This window comes from Cynoglossus semilaevis, chromosome 13 (assembly GCF_000523025.1).
Source record: "Cynoglossus semilaevis isolate Cse_v1.0 chromosome 13, Cse_v1.0, whole genome shotgun sequence".
Lineage (NCBI taxonomy): Eukaryota > Metazoa > Chordata > Actinopteri > Pleuronectiformes > Cynoglossidae > Cynoglossus > Cynoglossus semilaevis.
This window is the reverse complement of record NC_024319.1, coordinates 413,905-434,316: the sequence shown is the minus strand read 5'-3', so window position 1 is coordinate 434,316 and position 20,412 is coordinate 413,905. Positions and strand designations below refer to the sequence as shown.

The 20,412-nt window shown below is 42.6% G+C and overlaps 5 protein-coding genes and 1 long non-coding RNA gene across 9 annotated transcripts in view; 1 reads left to right on the top strand and 5 right to left on the bottom strand.

Moving 5' to 3' along the window:
• leng8 (leukocyte receptor cluster (LRC) member 8) overlaps positions 1–3,296 on the bottom strand; it is a 10,140-nt gene extending 6,844 nt beyond the window's left edge. The window contains 6 exon segments of the mRNA XM_025061278.1: position 1; positions 3–100; positions 325–402; positions 511–645; positions 1,646–1,775; positions 2,651–3,296. The exon segment at position 1 is cut by the window's left edge and continues 301 nt beyond it. Coding sequence (XP_024917046.1) covers position 1; positions 3–100; positions 325–402; positions 511–645; positions 1,646–1,775; positions 2,651–2,691 — 483 coding nt within the window. The 5' untranslated portion in view covers positions 2,692–3,296.
• A 298-nt stretch (positions 3,297–3,594) lies between these two features.
• LOC112487908 (uncharacterized) lies at positions 3,595–6,971 on the bottom strand. The gene is made up of 2 exons (XR_003051452.1): positions 6,096–6,971; positions 3,595–5,858 (listed from the first exon to the last, which is right to left on the bottom strand). It is a non-coding gene; the product is annotated as an uncharacterized LOC112487908 (long non-coding RNA).
• Positions 5,777–8,555, top strand: cdc42ep5 (CDC42 effector protein (Rho GTPase binding) 5). Its single transcript, XM_008322647.3, has 2 exons — positions 5,777–6,011; positions 6,980–8,555. Exon 2 carries the CDS (start codon positions 6,982–6,984, stop codon positions 7,882–7,884), a length of 903 nt encoding a protein of 300 aa, XP_008320869.1. The 5' UTR covers positions 5,777–6,011; positions 6,980–6,981; the 3' UTR covers positions 7,885–8,555.
• grwd1 (glutamate-rich WD repeat containing 1) lies at positions 8,556–13,287 on the bottom strand. The gene is made up of 7 exons (XM_008322648.3): positions 12,972–13,287; positions 12,290–12,407; positions 11,779–11,941; positions 11,496–11,706; positions 11,235–11,380; positions 10,610–10,801; positions 8,556–9,331 (listed from the first exon to the last, which is right to left on the bottom strand). Exons 1-7 carry the CDS (start codon positions 13,192–13,194, stop codon positions 9,023–9,025), a joined length of 1,362 nt encoding a protein of 453 aa, XP_008320870.1. The 5' UTR covers positions 13,195–13,287; the 3' UTR covers positions 8,556–9,022.
• A 2,177-nt stretch (positions 13,288–15,464) lies between these two features.
• Positions 15,465–18,633, bottom strand: LOC103387846 (uncharacterized). 2 transcript variants are annotated; one of them, XM_008322646.3, is made up of 5 exons: positions 17,756–18,633; positions 17,422–17,528; positions 17,043–17,114; positions 16,346–16,492; positions 15,465–16,213 (listed from the first exon to the last, which is right to left on the bottom strand). In XM_008322646.3, the coding sequence occupies exons 1-5, from the start codon at positions 17,766–17,768 to the stop codon at positions 15,860–15,862; spliced, it is 693 nt and encodes a 230-aa protein (XP_008320868.1). In that variant the 5' UTR covers positions 17,769–18,633; the 3' UTR covers positions 15,465–15,859. The 2 variants fall into 2 exon arrangements, with proteins under 2 accessions (XP_008320868.1, XP_016893363.1); XM_017037874.2 differs by lacking the exon at positions 17,756–18,633 and having other exon boundaries at positions 17,422–17,718.
• Positions 18,634–19,661: 1,028 nt separating this feature from the next.
• The window catches only part of flcn (folliculin), a 7,872-nt gene continuing 7,121 nt past the window's right edge, over positions 19,662–20,412 (bottom strand). For all 3 annotated transcript variants that reach the window (XM_008322643.3, XM_008322644.3, XM_025061297.1), the window contains 2 exons: positions 20,120–20,222; positions 19,662–20,039 (listed from right to left, as the gene is read on the bottom strand). In XM_008322643.3, coding sequence (XP_008320865.1) covers positions 19,832–20,039; positions 20,120–20,222 — 311 coding nt within the window. In that variant the 3' untranslated portion in view covers positions 19,662–19,831. The remainder of the gene's footprint in view (positions 20,040–20,119; positions 20,223–20,412) is intronic.

The following is a 20,412-nucleotide window of genomic DNA, read 5'->3' as shown; positions in this document are numbered from 1 at the left end:
TTGAGGTGGTGGGGCTTTGGGGTGGCTTGGGAATAGCAGGGGCAGGGGGTTGTGGGTTGTAAGAGGGGGGCTGTTCTTCCATACCAGGCACAGGAGGAGGCTGTAAATGTAAGAAGTAAAAGACTATCAGAGCACAGCCAAAAGAAATGTCAGACATAAGAGACATAAGGGGGAGGGGCACAAATGTCTAATATTTAAACATATGTGTTTATTATGCATCCATCAATAGCTGTTGACAGCAGACTGTCAACATTTACAAATGTATATAGTCACAGCTAAAACGTAGACATTTACTGCTTCAACAAACAGACTGAAATGTTATACCTGGCCATTAGAGGGTGGCGTGCCTGTGTAAGGCCCAGGGGGAGCACCATACTGATTTGGTGGATATACAGCTCCATACTGAAAATTCAGAAAGAAACATTTCAGGGTTTTTTGTCTGGCTGAAGACAATCATTTGAATCTGAAATATCTTTACCCTAACAAAAAATATTTTGAATTTTCACTTACTTGGCTCATAGTGTAGTAATAGTTATACGGGTATGTGTATCCAGGATAGTGCTGCTGTGTTTGCTGATACCAAGGATAGTACTGCTGATGCTGCATGGCAGCAGAGTCTGTCACTGTTTGCTGGAACTGACTAGCCTGAAATGACATGCACAAAACCTGAGTCACATTACAGAGGATATAGACAACTATTTCAGTAATGCTATAGAAAAGGAGACACCAAATTTAGCTAGGACAAATAAAACAAAACACACAAGAAACTAAAAAAAAATATGTAATTATTAGGTATTATTAAGTATGACAAAATGTCAAACATGATTTTCTTTCTACAATTAGCAACACCAATGGGAAGGGACTGTGACTATGATCACTTCTGTGTGAAATCATAATGAGATCTGCAGTTACTGTGTAATCCATCTATGATCAAGCCTGTCAAAAACGATGTGTGAAATTCAAATCATGACATCGCAGCAGCACCAATGGCAGTGTTGCGTTCATATCTTATTCATAGACTACGGTAAATTCCACTGCTATCATCACATAGCACACATCCTTAGACAGTCCAGTTAGGTTTCTGTCAGGTTTACAAAATAAACTTATCTGAACTGTTTGGACTTCAAGTGGTAACTGATGCATTAACTGGTCAACAAAAGCTTTTTTAAGAGTGATCAATAGCTGTTTTGTCAATCGTAGACCCGCAGTTTTCCTTACAGATATAACAGATACCATTATTGCTAATCACCTTTGACCCTTGTAAATTCTTAATGTTTCAAAAAATTGTCTCTTTTAAAATCTGTCCATTGCTGTCAAGTTTAGCAAAAAGAAAGGAAGTTCAAACAAAACTAGAGAGAACAGTGTTAATCATTTGACATTGTATTTGTATTGTATTCTCCTGTGAACCTTACACACTTCTGATGCCACATTTTACTGAAATTTTGTAGACCTTGGCTAACTTTGTTTGTTTTCTAACATTTTCATTGTGGTATGAACTGCTTGACTTACTTGATAATTTTTGTATGTAATTAGTGAAGGCAAACCCTAAAGTATGCCAGGTATGATGGAATACAATAAAAACTACAGATTACTATGGGTGTCTGCACAGTCTTCAAATTGACAAAGAAAATATAAAAAGAGCTACCTCAGCTGTGGTCCGGTTTGACTGTGTAGTCTTTGCAGTGCTCTGGCTCTTGTTTATTGAAGCTAACGCTTGTCTTGCTTTCTCCCATTCTGGGTTCTCATGAACCTGGTTATCTCCAGCACTATAAGACCTGTAATGCAGCCATTTATTAGGTTTACATGAAATAAATGACAGCAAAACAAAAAAGGAGCAAATCTCTTTAACATGTATACACCACAACATGAAGAACTCAAAGATAATTTAAACACATATACACAAACACTTGGAGTCTTAAAAATTGACCATAATAGTACATTCCAATTGGTCAGTGGAGGTGTTAAGTGGTGGCGATCTTGAGTTTTGCGGGTTGTAGGGAACTTTAGGGCTGGAAATGTTAAATAGGGAGGTGGAATGAGCAGCTGGCTGTATTACAAAACAGTGCAGCAATTTGTTTTTGTTTGTTTGGTGAATTATAAATATTTCATACTGTGCAGTCAAATTTAGGTCTCCAACCATAAGAGCTACTTTTGCCAATTTGCATAATTTGATATACATAAAATGGAACTAAAAAACCAAAACTAAACGTGAACTACTTGCCCTTGTGACACAGCACACCACTGCACACAACGAAATGTGACCTCTGCTTTTAACCCATCACCAAAGTGAACAGCCTTCCGGACTAAAGTCCGCTTCTTTAACCACAAAGCCACCACTGCCCCGTACTAACTAAATTATAAATCGTAAATCAGTGTCTTAAGAATGTCTTAAGGCCTGCAAATAGGGCGTAGCACCATAACATTCAGTAGCCAAATATAAATTGCTTGTTTTTCTACCTTCCATTCGATTTAGGATCTTTTCTGCTCTAAAACCTCGGCCTTTGTGGAGCTACACCCGAACTGAGCGACAGACTGCACAGTACACGTTTACCATACGTTACATCGCATACGTATGGAAATGTAAAACTTAAACATTACATTTAACCACTACATGTTTGAAATAGCACGTGTGTTAGAATATGAAACTCACCAGTTAGTGGCAGGCACTGCTTGTGTTGCGTTGGCCGCCATTTCGTCGCAGGTTTTGCGTTAGCAAGCTAACGCTAGGCTGCACGGGCTCTGGATGACCCTATGCTATATAGTAAGCGCTAACTGCTACAACTGGAGATAAATAGAATCAAGTCTACCGCAATATAAACGCTAAAACAGTTAAACAAACCAAACTTCGATAAACACTGTACCAAAATCCTAAAAAAAACAATACATTGAATAAATTCGAAGACATCGACAAAAGGGAAAAGATTATCTATATATGTGTTTCGTTGTCCGTTTTCGTGCGAACTCCGTCCTAGCAGACTGCACTGACACAAAATGGCAGCGGAGTATGTATCGGTTTCAAGTGTCGAGCAGTGTGTGCGTGCTGAACAAATTGCCCTGCGTACGTTTTTTCAGGAAGAGCCGACTCTCTCACTCTAACGACCTACGTTGAAGATTTTCATATTACATGACTAGCAAAGTCCTGTCACGCATGTTTTTGAATTTTTTTGAATCATTAACCTCTGTACATTTTGGCCTCTTCCAATCTTTACATAAACGAATTTAATTATCTGTATTCTTAACTGTTTGTGTCTTGCTTTACTAAACATGCATCTAAACCTTAACCATCGCCTAAACGTTGTCTTGTTTCTGAAGTTTCTGGCTTATTCTTGCTGAAGATGAATATACACTTTATAACGTTGTCTTTGATGTACACAGATCAAAGACACAAAAGGCGACCATATATATATATATATATATATATATATATATACATATATGTCTTCTTGTGTTTTTGTTACAGGAGAAAGTTCAGATTCCAACATTGATGTGCTGTGTTGACCCTTCCCCCCACCCCAGCTCCCACCTTGTTGGGTATTGATGAGACCCCATTGCACCCCACCCAATATATGTAAAACGTTCAAATTATTAAAATTATTAAATGATAGTCTTTATTGTCATTGTAACACGGGGATACAACAAAATTGAACCTCTGCTTTTAGCCTATCACCACAGCCAGCAGGGGGCAGCTTTAAGGGGAGCAGTGTGTGGGGATGTTGCCATGCTCAGAGCACCTCATTGGTAACTTGGCATCTGGTGGACTCCAACCTGAAGCCTTCCAGACCCAAGTCCACTTTCTTAGCCACTAAGCCACCACTGCTCACAAAGAAACACACTTGTCAGAATATACGTTGAAAAACAACATGTGCTGTGACATTAATCAGTAATTACAGACTGATGCCTCACACATATACATATATGTCATAGATACACTTTGAGTAATAGTGAAAAGCACTTAGTTCTTGTAAAGTTTGAGAGATTATATTGAATACAGCCTCCTGTGGGTTCTGCCAAGTGAATGATGGCAGCTACCCAAACACTAGAGAAGGATATGAGAGGAGTCCTGCAGGATAACAGCAGCCAATCAATCATGTACACAACATAAATGTTATACATTTACTCATTTGTTTAGGTGACTTGTATTCATTACCTACCATGCTCCATGTGAGCAACACACAGCTGTGGGAAGTCATTGAATGAGTGTGTGTGTGTGTGTGTGTGTTACACAGAGTGGAGTCATTTCCTGTCTGTGAGTCTCACCCCCACAGGAATGACACACTGGTTTCTGCCAAAGGAATCTGTTCTTGTGTAATTTAAATAATAACTGTGTGTGTGTGTGTAAATGCACTAGCAATGTATATTTGGTCTGTATATTTGCATGTGGTCAATATATGTTATAATGTACTGTATATGATTAAAATTAAATCACCAACTCCTGTTCAAACATGTATTTTGCATTGTTGTGTTTTAAGCACGTCATCTCACAAATATGTTCAGCATTTTGACAAGATCTCAAGAACAATGATTCAACGTGACACCATTGTTTGAGAACCTGGAGTTTGGTTGTCTTCCTATTTTTTCAACCCTTGACAGGAAGGAGGTCAAAGTACTCCCAAAGTGTCAGTTCTCTCCTGAATATGAACACAGACTTTGTTTCTCTCAGTCTTTGGATGAGAATCCCTCTTTATCTGGACCTTCAGTGGATAAAGTCATTTCATGTGTCACAAATAAAGACAAACGTCAACTCAAAACCATCTTTTTCCATGAAAAGAAACAAGTCTCTGTGTGACAACAAAGTTACACATTAACCACACAACTTTTTAGGCTTAAAACATTTCATAAAACCTAGGAATTTGTCGGTTTTCTAAAAGAGTCCTAACATACTCTCCTTCTGGAGCACTGATTTAGATGAGATAAATATGGACACTGGAAGACAGATAATAATCCCAAAAGAAGAAAAATAACAATTAAAAACAGAATACAGTTAACAGTGCCACATACACATACATTCCATCATATTTAGAGAAAGATTTGTAGGATATAAAAATCGCAGTATTTAAGTATACAAAAATAAAGAGAAAAGTACAGAGAGCCGCAGTGGAAGAGGAACATTTTCTTCAACAGGTGGCGCTGCAGCCAGAGTCTTCAATACCTCTTGAACATTAAGACTTCTTTTCATTTATTATTATTATTATTCCTAATAATATTATATATATATATATACATATATATATATATATACACATATATAGCATTATTCATGACAATATACATATACATATATACATACCATTATATACCGTATTACAGTGTCGTCTCCTAACAAACCCACTGACATCAACATAAACCCCTTCTTACTCTATGAACTACTATGACTAGAACTGGACCTTTTTATTAATTGATACTTTTTATTTTTATTTATGTATTTTTGTCTGTTTACTGTGGCTTGATTGTTGATTGGCTGACTCAAATTGTAAGTGGCTTTGAATAAAAGCATCTGCTAAATGTAATGTAATTTTCAATTAACTTCATACATCCAGAGCGCATCCAGAAGCAGATACTTGTACTAACCCTAAACCTCAGTATAATTTTGATTAGATAGATTTCCAGAGTTGCGTCAACAAGTCAACTTTACTCTCCATTGACAAAGTTACTCTGTAAATGTCCATCGTCGCGTCTCGTGCGTCACGTGTCGTCCTCGGAAAAATGTATCGGAGGTAGATGGTTTTAAAAGACAGCAGTTTTCAAAGGGTGGCCGCCGTCGCCACCCTTGGCCCTGGCCTGGACTCGCCACTGTCTGGAAAAGTCGAGGGCGCGCTCATCCTGCACGTTCGCGTCACTTCCTCAGTCTTTGCCCATCCCTTTGGAAAAAAAGGAAAATTCTCACACAGACAAACGACCGCAAGAAAAAAGAGCGAGGGAAAGTCGAGGAGGAGGAAGTGTGGGCAAAAGCCAGATGAAAAAGTTGGGAACCGTCAAGGAAAGAGAGTGACGACCACTATTGACGTCTTAAAGTAAGATTTAAAACCAGTCTGAAATTCTTCACTCACTGTATTGAATGAGTTTTACTTCAACTTTTACTAACGATTCTCTCTTACCGTTTACCCTGGCGGCTCTGTCCTCACATTCCCCTCCGTGTGTGACGAACAAACTGTACGTTTCATCTGAATGATGTTTACTGTAGGTTGTTTTATCAAAAGTTTTTAAAGGTTGGGGTTTGGCCTGTAACCCCCCCGCCCACACAGTGTTGAGTGATGATACTCGGCGGTTAAAGTGTGACTGTAGTTCAGAGAAAGACGCCATTGAATGTTGGACACAGTCAGGTAACATTAGCTCCTGTTAATAATCAAACGTGATCATGTTTGGACCCATGGGGAAGGTTTTGTCATTCCCACCTGTATGTGTAACTCCCACCTCCTGGGTGGATCAGACCCTGGGGCGGGGTTAATGTTATGATTTTTGATCCTTATATAAAGTTACAGTCTTGTTTTTGTCCACAAACACCCTAAGGGGGGAGAAAAATATGTGCTAAAGTTGCTACAAGTACAAGTCTCAGCATGGCCGTCGCTGCCACCACAGCAACAACATGCTCATTGGTTCCCCACAATATTGCAAAACAGAGTGAGTTTTTTTTCACACAGTGCCGTCCTGTCAGTGGGTTCAAATTCTAAAAACACAGATTTGAAGGTTAACTGTTCATTTTTAATTGAGTCTGTTTGTCTCTGTACACGACCCTGAATACATGGTAGAAAACAGATTAACGTTCAGATTGTTTTAAAGACACGCCTCACTCCACCTGTACTGTACATACCATGTACGTACAGTACAGGTAAGACCACAGTACTACGTACATACAGTAAAACCTACTGTTCATTTTTCTTATGACTTTTCTAAGAGGGAAACAGTTCAGACACAGCAGTTGAACACACTTCCTGTCAACTCAATATTAAACATGTTATTATTTATACACTCCCTTCTGTAGCCATGCCACTTCACAAATCATCCCGGGCCTCTCGCTTGGACCCTACCATGATCTCAGCTCCCCTGGGGGACTTCCGCCATACCATGCACATTGGAAGAGGAGGTGATGCTTTTGGGGACACTTCTTTCTTGTCCACACTTGGTCCAAGTCCTGCCAGCACTGACCAGGGAAGCCCAGGGAACATTCCAGATGTGGATCCCGATGATCTTCACACAGATGGTCCCGGCGGCCCACCCAACGACGAGCCTCAGCACTCTGAATCTGTGTCTTCACTCACCCTGGAACTGGACTTAGACCTGGGCCCGTCCATGCTGGGTGATGTGTTAGGAGTCATGGATGGGTTGGCGTTGGAACAGGATGTTTTCAGCCCCAAAAGTGACACATCTTTAATGGAAACAAAGCAGGGAAAAGGAGTCACAGGGACATCTGCGAACATGGAGAATGAGCTGAATGGAAAGAACTTGGTTGGCTTGGATGGAGACCAGTTGGGAGACAGCAGGATACCAGGTGGGAGTAGCGTCAAGCAAAAAGGGTTAAAACCAAAGGTGAGATTCAGTGACAAACGAGAGGAGATCATACATCAGTCAGTGGAAGATGAAGAGAGTCAAGAGCTCGACTTACAGGAAGACAATCAGCTGGTGAGCTCAAGTCCAACCAGGGACGAGGTTGAGAGAGGTGAGCGGGGAGTAGAGGAGGGGGAAGCCGTGGTCACTAACCACCAAATGGACTTCCCACCAAGTCCTGCCTCGTCACACAGCTCAGATGGTGATGAAGCCATCCCATTGGACAGGAGGAGGATGGACAGCTGCCACTCGGAGACTGATTCAGAGGAGGAGGAGGAGGAAGGAGAGACAGGAAGAGGCTACACATTTGAAGATGAGTTTGATGATGAAATTGGTCTTTAAGAAAAAGCTGTGGAAGCTATGGAAAACAAATCTATGCTGTTCAGGATATTCAGGAAACTGTATGTTGTCCATGTTAGCATCTTAGCAGAGGGTGATTCAAAGTGGATTTTTAGTGAAGATGTCGTTTCTCAACTGACATTTAAATGTCAAATCTCCACCTCAAAATCCAGTCAAATGTTCAAATGAAATGTACTATGTAGCACTTTGATGTCATTCCTGTAGGATCCTCGCTCTGACGGAGACTTCCTGTTCTAATGTGAGTGGATCATCATTAGTTATCTCCTGTTTATTCATTCATCTTTTTGTCGACTTTAAAAGCTTCAACTGTCTGGACGGGAGATGTTGTCAGAAAACAAAGTTATTCTGTGTATTATGAATTACTGTGAATTGTCACATTCCTGAAATGACGTTGATTCTCCAGTTTGGGCTTCATCAAACCAACAGGGCTGCCAGGGCCAGACTGATGAGAAAATGCTTGGACAATCGTGTAATTATTAAGTGTAAGACGGGGGCTCAGCGGTGTATTTGGTCGCATGTGTCTTTGTCCCTACATGTTCGATGCTGTGTGTTTGTTTCATGCTGTTTAAGGGAGAGGTGGTTACAGTCAAATATATAACCTGTGTTTAAGTGATGATTACAGTTCAAACAATAAACCTCTTGGGATTTGATAGTAATGATGACTGTACTTTTTTAATCATTCCACAGAAGACCTGACACAAAAAAGTTAATAGTCTAAAGACAAGTCAACAAGTCTTTTCTTCTTGTTTGGCAGCATATCATGGAGTATGGTTAGCCTGCTAGCTTACAGCAGGAAGTCCTTCTGACTGAGCTGAAACCATCTGTTGAGTCAGACTTTTGAAACATTCCACAACTCTGAACAGCATGCAGGACAGTCCAGGTGATAATAAACCTCAACTATTATAATTTCAATCATCTTATTTTAAGCACACGCTGGGAAATGTGATATAAAAACTGACACGTTTATAAAATATATAGGAAGGAATTTCAACAATACAGATTTATCTTCAGGGTTTAGTAAAATCCATTTATGTCAGGCTCAGCGTCCATTCTCACACACACACACACAGATGTCCACTACAGCAGAACACACCCACACACACACACACACACACAGGTGTTATACAGAGATGGTCCTGAACACGTTAAATCCTGACAGAGCTGTAGAAACCATCACCCCGGGCAGCTGGGGGTGCCAGTGGATCTCCTTCACCTCTGACTGACCCTGGTGGAGGAACAGGAGCTGAGGAGGTAAATCCTTCATCTCCTCCACTCTGGCGCCCACGTCACACGACTCTACGGAGAGATCCCATTGGCTGACGACGTCGTCTGCCCCCGATGCGGCAAACACACTGGAGTCCATGGGGTTCCACTCAACTGAGGTGATGGGGGCGCTGTGTTGCTTGAAGTTGGCCACAGGACGTCCAGTCTGCAAGTACAGTAAACCTTTTTTAATACTTCTAGTACTTGTTACCAAGTACTCCTGTAACTTGTTTGTCATTCTCTACATTGTATGTCAGTATTTCATATTTGTATTTTTTTCTCTTCTTAGTTAAAATTAAACATTTGTTGATTTACAGCTCAAACTGTGGTGAAATAAACTCAACAGAACATTGAAAACAAAATGTAAAAAGAAATAGTTTTTCTTGCTGCCGAAATATTAACTATAAAACTGACACTATTTTATTCTATTCCTGCTATTCTGGTACAAAACACTTCAATTTCTCCTGCGACCCATTAGTTGGTAGGAATGTTAGCAAGTCTGTACGTCCAGACCTGAAGCCCTGACTCTGAAGCCCTGACTCTGAAGCCCTGACTCGTGAACATGACAATGAAGGATGGATCTTTATTTTCATTTAGAACAGTGGTTCTCAAACTTTTTATACTCTGTACCACCTGAGAAAACATGGAGCTCCCCGAGTACCACCATGATGACCAACATTAGAATATAGCAGCTGTGTTTATAAAGATGTTTATGTTTAATGTTGTATTAATTGTGCATGGTATGTTTCAATTGAAAATGTAAATGTGAAAATATGAATTTTCCCTGCGTACCACTAGAGAGCGCTTGCCTAATGTACCACAGTTTGAGAACCACTGATCTAACATTTACTGAGTCCACAGGTTGACCACAGGTTGACCACAGGTTGATGCTGCCCTTGCCCCCTGTTCACACTGTAGGCCTGTCAGCTCATACCGTTATGAACTGACAAGCCTTCTTCAGGTGTGGTCCCTGAAATTCTTAAACATGCAGTGGATACAAAAACTTGGTCTAATTTTTGGCCAATCTCTAAACTAACACTCTCCAAAATCCTTGAGAAAATAGTTTACAGTCAACTGAATGCTTTTCTGAGTTTTTAAAAATATTTCTTTCCTGCTCCTGACTCAGGTGACTGTGTTCTCTTTGTTCTCGGATTTAACTGGGGAACAGCACTGGTGGTTCAGTGGTTGACATGTGTCTGTTGACGACTCCTCTCTCATGTGGGGTCTTTTCTTTTCTTTTCTTTTCATAGTTATGCAGATGACGGTCAAATCTACGAGCCTCTTAAAAAGAGATAAAAGTCCAGCAGTCCTCTGATGACATGAAGGCCTTTTTTTAAACACTTTTTTTAACACTTGGACTGTTCTGTCTTTTATGAAATGCTGTTCTTTCTGTATGTAGAACACTGTGTGAGCAACAATAAAGTTGGATTGGATCAGTCTTTACCTTAAACTGCCGCAGGTCCCACACCTTCAGGAGGCCGTCGTCCCCTCCAGAGAGGAGGAATGGTTCAGTCTGGTTCCAGCTGATCACATTGATGTCCGAGGAGTGAGCTCCATCAGTGGAGATCATCGAAGTGGGGGGTGCACGGATGTCCCAGATACGAATAGACTGATCAACGGAACAGGAAGCAAACACCTGTTCCAAAATAAAGAGTGGTGTTGGGAAAACACCAAAAAACTGATTTACTGGTTCTTCTTCTTCTAATTTCCAGGGAGAAACATTTGGTTTTACAAATGTTCCTAGGGGAAACAGTTCCAAAAGACTAAGAGGAATAAACTACAAGGGTTTAAAATATTTTTCTTAAATATTAATAGAACTCTCTGAGGAACTTGACGGGTGGAATAAGTCTCCTGTGTATGGACAGCGCCTCCTGGACCAGATGGGAGTCACTGCTGTGACAGCGGCGTCTCTCTAACGGCATAGTTGGAGAGTTGAACTGCGTGCCAAGTGACAAGCACGCCACATCATAACGAGCGTCACATTTAGTCGTTACCCGCTTCTAGTTCAGCAGCAGGTAAAACCACTGGGAGTACTTTACTGGGAGTACTTTACTGGGAGTACTAAGTACCGTGGCTTCGTTGGGGGACCACTGCACGTCCTCCACCGATTTACTATGGGAGCTGAAGGGTCGTTGGTCAATCTTCCAGGAAGTTCCGCCCTCTTGTGGCTCCCACACATGGATGTTCTTTTTACAGTCTCCGCTGACGAGACGACCTGTAGGAAAAAAATTTAAAAAAACAATCACATCAACATTCGGCAAGGACTTTATACTCTGTCACTCCCAACACGGAGGGTGGGACCATGTGTTAGTAAAGGACTTCTTCCTCACCTGGTACTGTAGGGGACCAATCAATCGCAAAGCCTTCACCCATATGTCCTGAGAAACTGAAGAGGGGCGTGGCTTCCTTCTGCTGTCTCATAAAAGCCGCCATGGCAGCAGAATTGTGGACAGCATCCAACTGAGGTCGAAGGTCAAATATTTCTACCTGTCCCTTCTCAGACCAGACAGCAGCCAATGACTGCTCTCCTCGCTGGGTTACCTTGGATACAAGAAGAGAAGTCACTCAGGACAACAGAGACCACGGTTCCACGGTTCCAGTTACACTACGTACTCGGACTCTGTTCATGGCTCCGTAGTGAGGCAGCATGGTCATCTCCATCCGTGGCTTCTTATCTTCATCTTCCTCCTCATCTTCATCACTGTCATCATCACTGCTTTCTTTCTCCTCATCCTTCTCTGTACCATGAAGGTTGTGCATCAGCATGACAAGAAGTCTGGAGGGACATGAAGAAAACAGTCGGTACACGCACTACTGTACATGAACATGTACCCAGACAACAATCTGTGAATAAACCCAGCCGTGGGTTCACCTACTCTTCCTCATCGTTCCTGATTATAGAATAGAACAGTCTTTATTGTCATAAAACAAAATTATCTTTTAATTAACACAAACTTTCCAGAAGAGAAATTGTTTTCATTTGAAGTATAAAAACTCTGACAGTGAAGAACAACACACACACACACAGGTTTTAAACTCCAATCAAACATCATATTCCAATTATATTCCATGTGCGGTCTACGTTTCTACTTCCTTCCACGGTCACATGACCTGCTCCACTGACCTGTTGCTCATGGCCGTGTCGGCCTGCGTGCCGGCACACAGCAGCATGGACAGAGGGAACTGCTCTCTACCGTCTCCATTTCTGTCCCTCACAATGTCAAAACTCAGACACGGGGCACCTGAGGAGAACACACACAGACGGACAACAGCTGAGTTCGGTTTGGACTGGACACGATCCACGTTCGGGCAGCTGTGGACACGGTCCAATGGGACGGCTGCAACACTGTGTGTTTGTTTGTTATTGGACAAACCCAGCAGTGAGGCAGCTGCATTCAAACCTGCAACCATAAATAAAAGGTCTCTATCTATGAACATCAGGATTAGAGGAAATCAACACAACTGTAGAAAACCGAGACAACTTCAGAGGTTTCTAAAAACAGGGGGCGGGGCTTCGTTTGTACACAACACTCAGTTTTAGCAGCTGTGTCTGCGCCGCTGCTTCATGAACACATTCTGTTATTGGTCAACAAAAAGGAGACACTGAAGTATGAGTGAGTGTGAAGAACAACGTGTGAGTGTGTGTGTGAGTGAGTGTGTGTGCGTGTGTGTGTGTGTTTGTGGACTGCTGTGAAAGCTCAGCACTTTCACATTTGCATAAAAGGCTCAAGTATCGAACGGTGAACGTCGTCAGAACCGGTTCCTCCGGAGATGAAGACAACACAGGGGTTGTTTACTACTATTACCTGTCTGACACTCGTGGTACATGCGGTAGGCAGAGCGGTCCATCTCCAGCTCCTCTCCGGGTGGAAGCGGCTCGATGCCGGGTACGTACACCTTCTTCTGTGCCTCCGTGTCCTCTCCTTCCTCCCCCATCTCTGCCTCTTCATCATCCTCGCTGCCAACCTCGTCCATCTCCTCCATTTCGTCTCCTTCTTCAGCAAACGTGTCGTCGTCGGGAGCAGACATCTTGGCACAGACAGAGTTGCTTACTTCCGGTAATGTAGGCCACGTGGTTTAAACACCACATGGTCCCACATTCCTCCTCCTCCTCCTGCTGCCTTCCCATTTCTCCTCCTCCTGCTGCTCCTCATTCCCTCCTCGTCTCATCCCCATTTACGGGAATGTCTCCACTCCCTCTGGCCCACGGCTCGGTGCTGCCAGTAAAGATCAGACTTGCAAATATTTGTATCGGTGGCTGACGGAGCAGTTTACATCTCATCACATTTAATCACCTCGTACTGCCCAACACGGTGGAGAAATAACCCCCTGGAGGTTGACATTAGTAACAACATATACAAAACTATATACTTCACATCAAAACGATGATTTTAGACGTGGGTTCTACTTGGGTTCTACTTTTAGTCTTAATCCATTTATGTTGACAGGCTCGGTTGGAGAAGTGGGTGGTGGTCTGGCCTTACAGTTAAAAGGTCAGTGGTTCGATTTCCTGGTGGGTAGAGATTAAGTCTTGTCGAGAAGAACGGGCATCAATCATACACACTTCTACCAAACCACAACAACAAAAGTGGAAAATATTTAGATATAGATATAGAAAAATTATTTAGATATAGAAAAAATCAAAATCAAAATCTTCTTTTCCTTCTTCTTCTGGTCATTTAAAATCATGTTGTAATGAAGCTAAGATGTCGCTTCATCTTTTAGGAACTCCCATTCACACATAAGGGCTTAAAATAAGTAAATATATGTAAATATAAGTTATCGTCAAATCAGTCTGGCTAGGAAAGACTAAACTAAAGGAGATAAAGAATATCTCTCTCTCTCACACACACACATCTATATGCACTGTATATGTGTGTGTTAGAAACACCTTTATAAATGGGTGAATCATAACATTTGACCAGTGTTGGTGCTCATGCAGCAAACACACATGTAAACCACAGCTGGTCGTCCCTCAGTCCTGGACCAAGTTGTTATTAAAACAGTGGTAAAATCTGGATCTGGATCTGGATGCATTCCAAACCTGGTCTCTCCTTCATAGACAGGACTTTATTTAACAGAGTCCAGAAGAGAAACGTTCATGTTCATGTCTTGTTTCTGCTCCAGTACCATTATCTAAGTTTGTGTAATTTGCATTCATGCTGCATTACGTTTGTTCCTCCTCCCACAATGACCTCAGGACATCAATACTGTGGAAGAAAAGGGAAAAAAAAAGGGTTGAGGTCCGGGCCAAAAATCTGTTCCCACCGTGGCAGATGTAATTAAGGAATTATGAAAGTATAAGGAAGGTCCTTTAAGGACACAATTGCACCCATGAAGTGTGTGGGTGTGTACACGCAGGGGCAAGTGTGAGCTCTCAACGCTGCACTTTCTGTTCCTCTGACTCTAAGATCTGTTCAGGAGCGGAGAACTCTTCCAGGACAAATTCCTCTCTCATCTGTAACTCATTTTTTTTTCTGAGAAAAAAAAACACTTTTGAAGATTCTCTCCAAACATCTCGTTAAAAAAGCAGACAGTTTTAAAATGAATAACTGTGTTTGGATCAATGACTAATGTACGTGAACGTAGGTGGTATTTAAAAAACAGTTGACCCCCATTACCCCCCACCCACCCACCCTAACCCCAGCTGCACCCTGGGGTTGCAAAAGTAAAATCCAGTTCTAAGCTGGTTTATGTAATACTGTATGTAGTACTTGTGTAGGATTTAGAGTAGGACGTCTTCTGGTGTGAAGGAGACGTTTCATCACATTTATATTTCATTACACACCTCACTTCATCAATAATCACTAGCCTTCCCTGCAGCTGCAGTCTGGACCCACCTGAGCCACAGCAGGTCGTCGTCAAGACCAGGACAAGACATGAAGCCCAGCCGAGCCACGCTGAGACACACACATCCTCAGATACAACAGGTCTCCAACAGGTCAGAACTTCCAGAAGGTTCTCCCACACTGCACATAGTAGAACGTCCACTTTCCTAGTCCAGTCTCCTGGTCCAATCTCCTAGTCTAGTCTACAAGTCCACTCTCTTAGTCCACTCTCTTAGTCTAGTCTCCTAGTCCACTAGTCCACTCTCTTAGTCTAGTCTCCTAGTCCACTCTCCTAGTCCACTCTCTTAGTCTAGTCTCCTAGTCCACTCTCCTAGTCCACTCTCCTAGTCTAATCTCCCAGTACACACAGGTAAGCATGACTCGTAGTATACTCTAAAAGTCACCTCAGGTAGGAATACTCTCAGTTAGGACCTTGTACTTGGACAGTACACGTGGACTTCACCCAGGGACTGGAGGAGAAATATCTGAATGTCTTTAATTTATATATACTGTATGTACAAAAGCGAACATCAATAAAGAATCATTTCTTACATTTGCACCGTGTCACATTGTAAACAGTGATAAATTCCACACCCGTGGTCGAGGCCACAGTATTTACCTCACGTAGCATGACGAGCACATGTAGCTGTGGTCGGGGACTGCTCTAGAAGAGAGTAACTAGAAGTTTATATCTGTGGTGTCAGCTGTTACAGAAGCACTAACTTTGGACATGAGATGCAACCTGCGCATGTCACTTGATATTAACCAAAGATGACAGAAAGCTCCAGAAACAACCGTTCAGTGCTAAGAAATGAAAGGGTTTGCATTTTGTGTGCATTGTCATGAAGAGCTCCTCGTGGTGGTGGCTACGGCAAAAGCCACCTGTAGAGTCTCAACAGTAAGGGGCTCCAAACAGAAGCGGAGTAAGATAGGGGTGGTGGACCACTGTTGGACGTGAGCTTTGTGAAACCGGTCTTCTGCTCAAGCTGACTCTCCTCCACACTGCTGATGGCCCGAGTGGTCAAGAGCCTCGCCCTCGACGGGCCGTAGTCCTTCCTGTCTACAGCAGGGGGCAAAGTGGGCAGTGTGCATGTTCCAATAGAGGGTAAACATCCAACGTGGAGCCACCGAGCCAATAGTTCTGAAGTTAGCTGGAGGAGTTTCTCAGGAGAAGAAGATAGTTTGGGGAACTGGGTTAGATCTGTCTCCTCCTGGAACCTCTGTGAGAAACAAAAAGCATTTCCATTCTGAGCAACCTGAAGACGACAACAACAGAACCCCAAAGAGCCACCACACACATCAACTCTTGTAACTATGGTGACAACAGTGTGAGCTGCTGTGTCAAACCAAACCTGTGTGTGTCTGTTCCTGTGGATCAGTCTTTCCAGTGTCTGCTTTAGATTCAGAACCAGGGTGTGATTCAAGTGCTCGTCCCACAGGTTTCTGAGCAACACATGCCAGGAGTCCAGGAGAACCACGGCAGCAGGGAACACACAACACTGTACGGCCACGCAGTCACACACACACACACACACACACAGAAAGGACGACAAGTACCAGCATTAGGTTAGGGTTAGCAAATCATTCCACAACTCACAACTGACTAAGGACTTGACTGTTGGGTTATGAAGGAGTCCTTCAAAAGTTGGAACACGTGATTATGGTGGTGAGTCACACACAGATGATTATTATGGTGGTTATTGTGGTGGTTATTATGGTGATGTTATTGTGGTGGTTATTATAGTGATAATTATTGTGGTTATTATAGTGGTTATTATGGTGATGATTATTATGGTGGTTATTGTGGTGGTTATTATGGTGATGTTATTGTGGTGGTTATTATAGTGATAATTATTTTGGTGGTTATTGTGGTGATTATTATGGTTATGATTATTATGGTGATGGTTATTATGGTGGTTATTATGGTGATATTATTGTGGTGATTATTATGGTTATGATTATTATGGTGATGTTATTATGGTGGTTCTTTTGGTGATTATTGTGGTGATGGTTGTTATCTTGTTTTTATCTGAGTGAATGGAATCTTACCGGCTCAGAGTCACAGAGCATGTCTTCTGTATAGTGATGTTCTACATAGTAATCCTTTGGAAACACTGTCCGCTGTGGAGAGATGAAAGTGTAAAAGAAATACGTCATAAATAAGTAATGGATCATTTAGATAAAAAATATTTTCTGTGGTATGTATCATTTAATAACAATTCTTAAATGATACAGTATATATATGTATATACATGCACACATATAAACACACACATTTATATGTATATATACATGTATGTGTGTGTATGTACACACACTTCCCTCACATTGACTTTGAAAGTTTGATAGAAAGCAGACAACAATAATCTCTAATAATAACAGCACTGTTAGTCTTGTGATGACACCGTGGTCTGAGGCTTTGACTTACAAACCCAGTTGGATTAGAGTCAATAGCTGCTTTAATGTTTTTCACCCCCTCCAAGTCAAAGTCACATCCGTCACATTGGACCATCCAGACTGATAGCAACAGCAACACTGTGTGGGACATGAGTGAGAAGGAACGAGACACGGGGATCATTGCTGGAAACTTTCTTTCCAAAAAACATGACATCATTTCCTGTGTCAAAAGGTTGTCTTTGAAGAAAACAACATGAGACAGAAGGCGATGGTGCAGCTAACATGGTAAAGAAGTGGAAATGAGCTCTTGAATGCCACAGTGTGCAGCAGTAAATGATTAGAAGAAGACGTCAACGTCAGCTCACCTGGCAGTGACATCCTTTTATCTTTCTGAGAACGGACACTTCTCCATTTCTGTTGTGGACAGATGTTCTTCTGTGTCAGTCTGTGGAAGGCAAACTTTCCTCTTCGGGTTCTCCACCTCCTTGTTTTTGATCTTCACTCTTCTCCTTGGCAGTCCTTAGACATTCCTTCCCCTTTGTACTTTCCAAAAAAGAAGAAATCCTGACTTGTGTTCTCACGCCATCCTGTTTTCCTACTGGGGATTCTCCCACTTTCCCACTTTCCCTGTTTGTGTTCACTACAAGCCTTTGTCCTCTTCAACACTCCTGACCTAGAATCTCCCTCCACAGCCTGATCTGAGTCACTCCTCTCTTCCTCGTCGTTGGTTCATGGATAAAGAGCCAGAGACGCTGGCCTCCTCTTCTGTCTCCCCCTCTGTTTGTCCTCCCTCAGACACAGGCAACAGGCTCAAAGTGAAAGTGCTCGGCTGGATGGCTCGTCTGCTCCCTTTAAGTCTCAGCCCCTCCCATTACCACACGTTTTACCTCTCTATTGACTGACCCGGCTCCCTCCCCCTCTTTTCCCCACATTCTCTGACACCCACTCTCTCACCCCCATCCTCCTCCCACCAAACCCAGCCTGGAGGAGTCATGGAGTTGGAGCGCGTGTTTTTCATTTGGGCTGTCTCCCACACCTCGTCCCCCGAGGACCTCCTGGTCTTTATCTGCTCATCATCACACTCAAATATTTCCATCCACTGACATTCCTTGTATTCAGGTTCACAACACTGCACTGCCAGAACTTGCAAGTCATCCTAGAGCCACGCCCCTCATTTTTATTGAAGTTGAAGCGGCTCCATCAGGTGGCTCAGTGTGACCATGAGGCGTGTCATCCTTCCCACACTGATCACGTCGAGCATCAATTCATTTTAAAATCCTGCTGGGAGTCGAGGAGGGATGGGGAGGGCATGGGGGGTTGGGGGGTGGGGGCATTACCAGTAAGAAGCACAGACAACACAGTTGCCTCTTTGTGTCAAAAAGCATTTGCTTGTCTTTGTTGGTTTTAAACACAAGCCAAAAAAAATGAGGTGGTTCTCTCAAAATCCCATCACAGCTGAGAAAGGAGGAAGACGGAATGAGGAGAGGGCCGACCTTAGGGAGAGGACCGGCTTTAGACAGAGGACCGGCCTTAGGGAGAGGACCGACCTTAGTCTGTGGGGCTGCAACCAGAAATCTCCTGGCCACCACGTCCTAACAGCAGTCACAAAGTTATTCTCTTCCTGTTTCTTAAACCAAAGCTCACACAGTCAGGATGTAAATATGAAGCTCATTTGAGGCGCTGATGTTTGTGAAATGTTCACGATGAAATCCAGATTTCAGTGACTGGTAGAAAAACACAAGGAAATAGAAAGTATTAAACTCTGTTAGGCAACAGCACTGTACTGACGCTGCCGCGTCGGCAGATTCCTTTCTAATCCCAATATTTACAATCTCAGTGTTTTTTTCTTTACTTGGACTGGAACATGAGGTTCAAAACACAGGTATGGGTCTCAGAAAAAAATATAAAGACCCTAGGTTTAATCAGATCCGTGTGTTGTTTAATTTTATTGACCAAAGTCTGCTGGCTGCAGCAGAGAAACAGGCTTTTTTTTAAATGAATGAGGGAGCGACGGCTCATTAGGAAACAGAATCCCGCTGGTGTGGCCGAGTCTTATACAACCAAACATTTCAGGACACACATGAACCCGGCCAGTGTTGTCTGACACCAGCTGACACTTTCTGGCTGCTTGCCACTCCAACCAGTGATTAGGATTTGGCAGAGAAATGCTGCTTTCCTCCTACACTTCACACCAGCGTTATTCTGCCTGTTTACCACCAGGTGGAGCTACTCAAGAAGAAAAAACAAAAAACAAAAAACAAAAAAACAGGCTGAGCATTTAAAACCAATTTATTTCACTTTAAAACTATTGTGAAAGAGTGAATAAAGTGCAAAGCTGTTTTTCCGAATAAGTTAAATTTAAAAGACAAAAATGATCCCCTCTTTATTGCCCTCTACATCTAGACTGAAGAACAACTGTTAGACTTCTCCTATTCCCTTTGTCACTGACTGGGGCTCCTCTCCCCCCCCCGGACAGCTGTCATCAAATGGCTCTTGTAGGTTTTGCTCAGACCGGTCATCCAGAACTTCAGGAGCCTGACGTTGTCCTCTTCACCAGATCCCGTGGCACCAAGAAGGGCCAGAACCTTCTGGGTGTCGTCCCTCTCTCGGCCATCGACCTTGGAGAACTTGAACAGCACCTTGACTTTACTGAAACACACAAAAACCATCAGACGAGTTCCCTGAAAAGGTGCAGGTGTTCCCTGTAGAACTGGACCAAGAGCACTCACTTCATCCACTCTTCTTTGAGACATAGCAAGCAGTGAGACACCACATCCACAGAAAGGTTCTCGTTGGACAGCGCCACCTCCAGCTTGTTAAGTAACGTTGGTCCTGGAGAACATGTCGACATTCAGAGAATTCTTTAACTTTAGTTTACAGCTTTGACTCAGAAAAAAAGGAAGGAAAAAAAAAAACAGTTTGGACCCAAATGTACGGTCCACCTACAGACGGGTGGAGAACAGGAAGTCAACAACCATGGAGGCGGTCCTACAGTGGACCAGTGGTGACCTCTGGGTCCTTA

What these genes read in the sequence shown, in the direction of transcription:
- cdc42ep5 (XM_008322647.3), top strand. Translation starts at nt 6,982, where the DNA reads ATGCCACTTCACAAATCATCCCGGGCCTCTCGCTTGGACCCTACCATG.
- grwd1 (XM_008322648.3), bottom strand. Translation starts at nt 13,194, where the DNA reads ATGTCTGCTCCCGACGACGACACGTTTGCTGAAGAAGGAGACGAAATG. An exon ending in GTACCACGAGTGTCAGACAG is followed by an intron (nt 12,408 to 12,971) that starts GTAATAGTAGTA and finishes TGTTCTCCTCAG; the next exon opens with GTGCCCCGTGTCTGAGTTTT. An exon ending in GGGACCTGCGGCAGTTTAAG is followed by an intron (nt 9,332 to 10,609) that starts GTAAAGACTGAT and finishes CTGTACTTGCAG; the next exon opens with ACTGGACGTCCTGTGGCCAA.
- LOC103387846 (XM_017037874.2), bottom strand. Translation starts at nt 17,607, where the DNA reads ATGATGTCATGTTTTTTGGAAAGAAAGTTTCCAGCAATGATCCCCGTG. An exon ending in ACTCTAATCCAACTGGGTTT is followed by an intron (nt 17,115 to 17,421) that starts GTAAGTCAAAGC and finishes ATCTCTCCACAG; the next exon opens with CGGACAGTGTTTCCAAAGGA. An exon ending in ACAGGAACAGACACACACAG is followed by an intron (nt 16,214 to 16,345) that starts GTTTGGTTTGAC and finishes TGTTTCTCACAG; the next exon opens with AGGTTCCAGGAGGAGACAGA.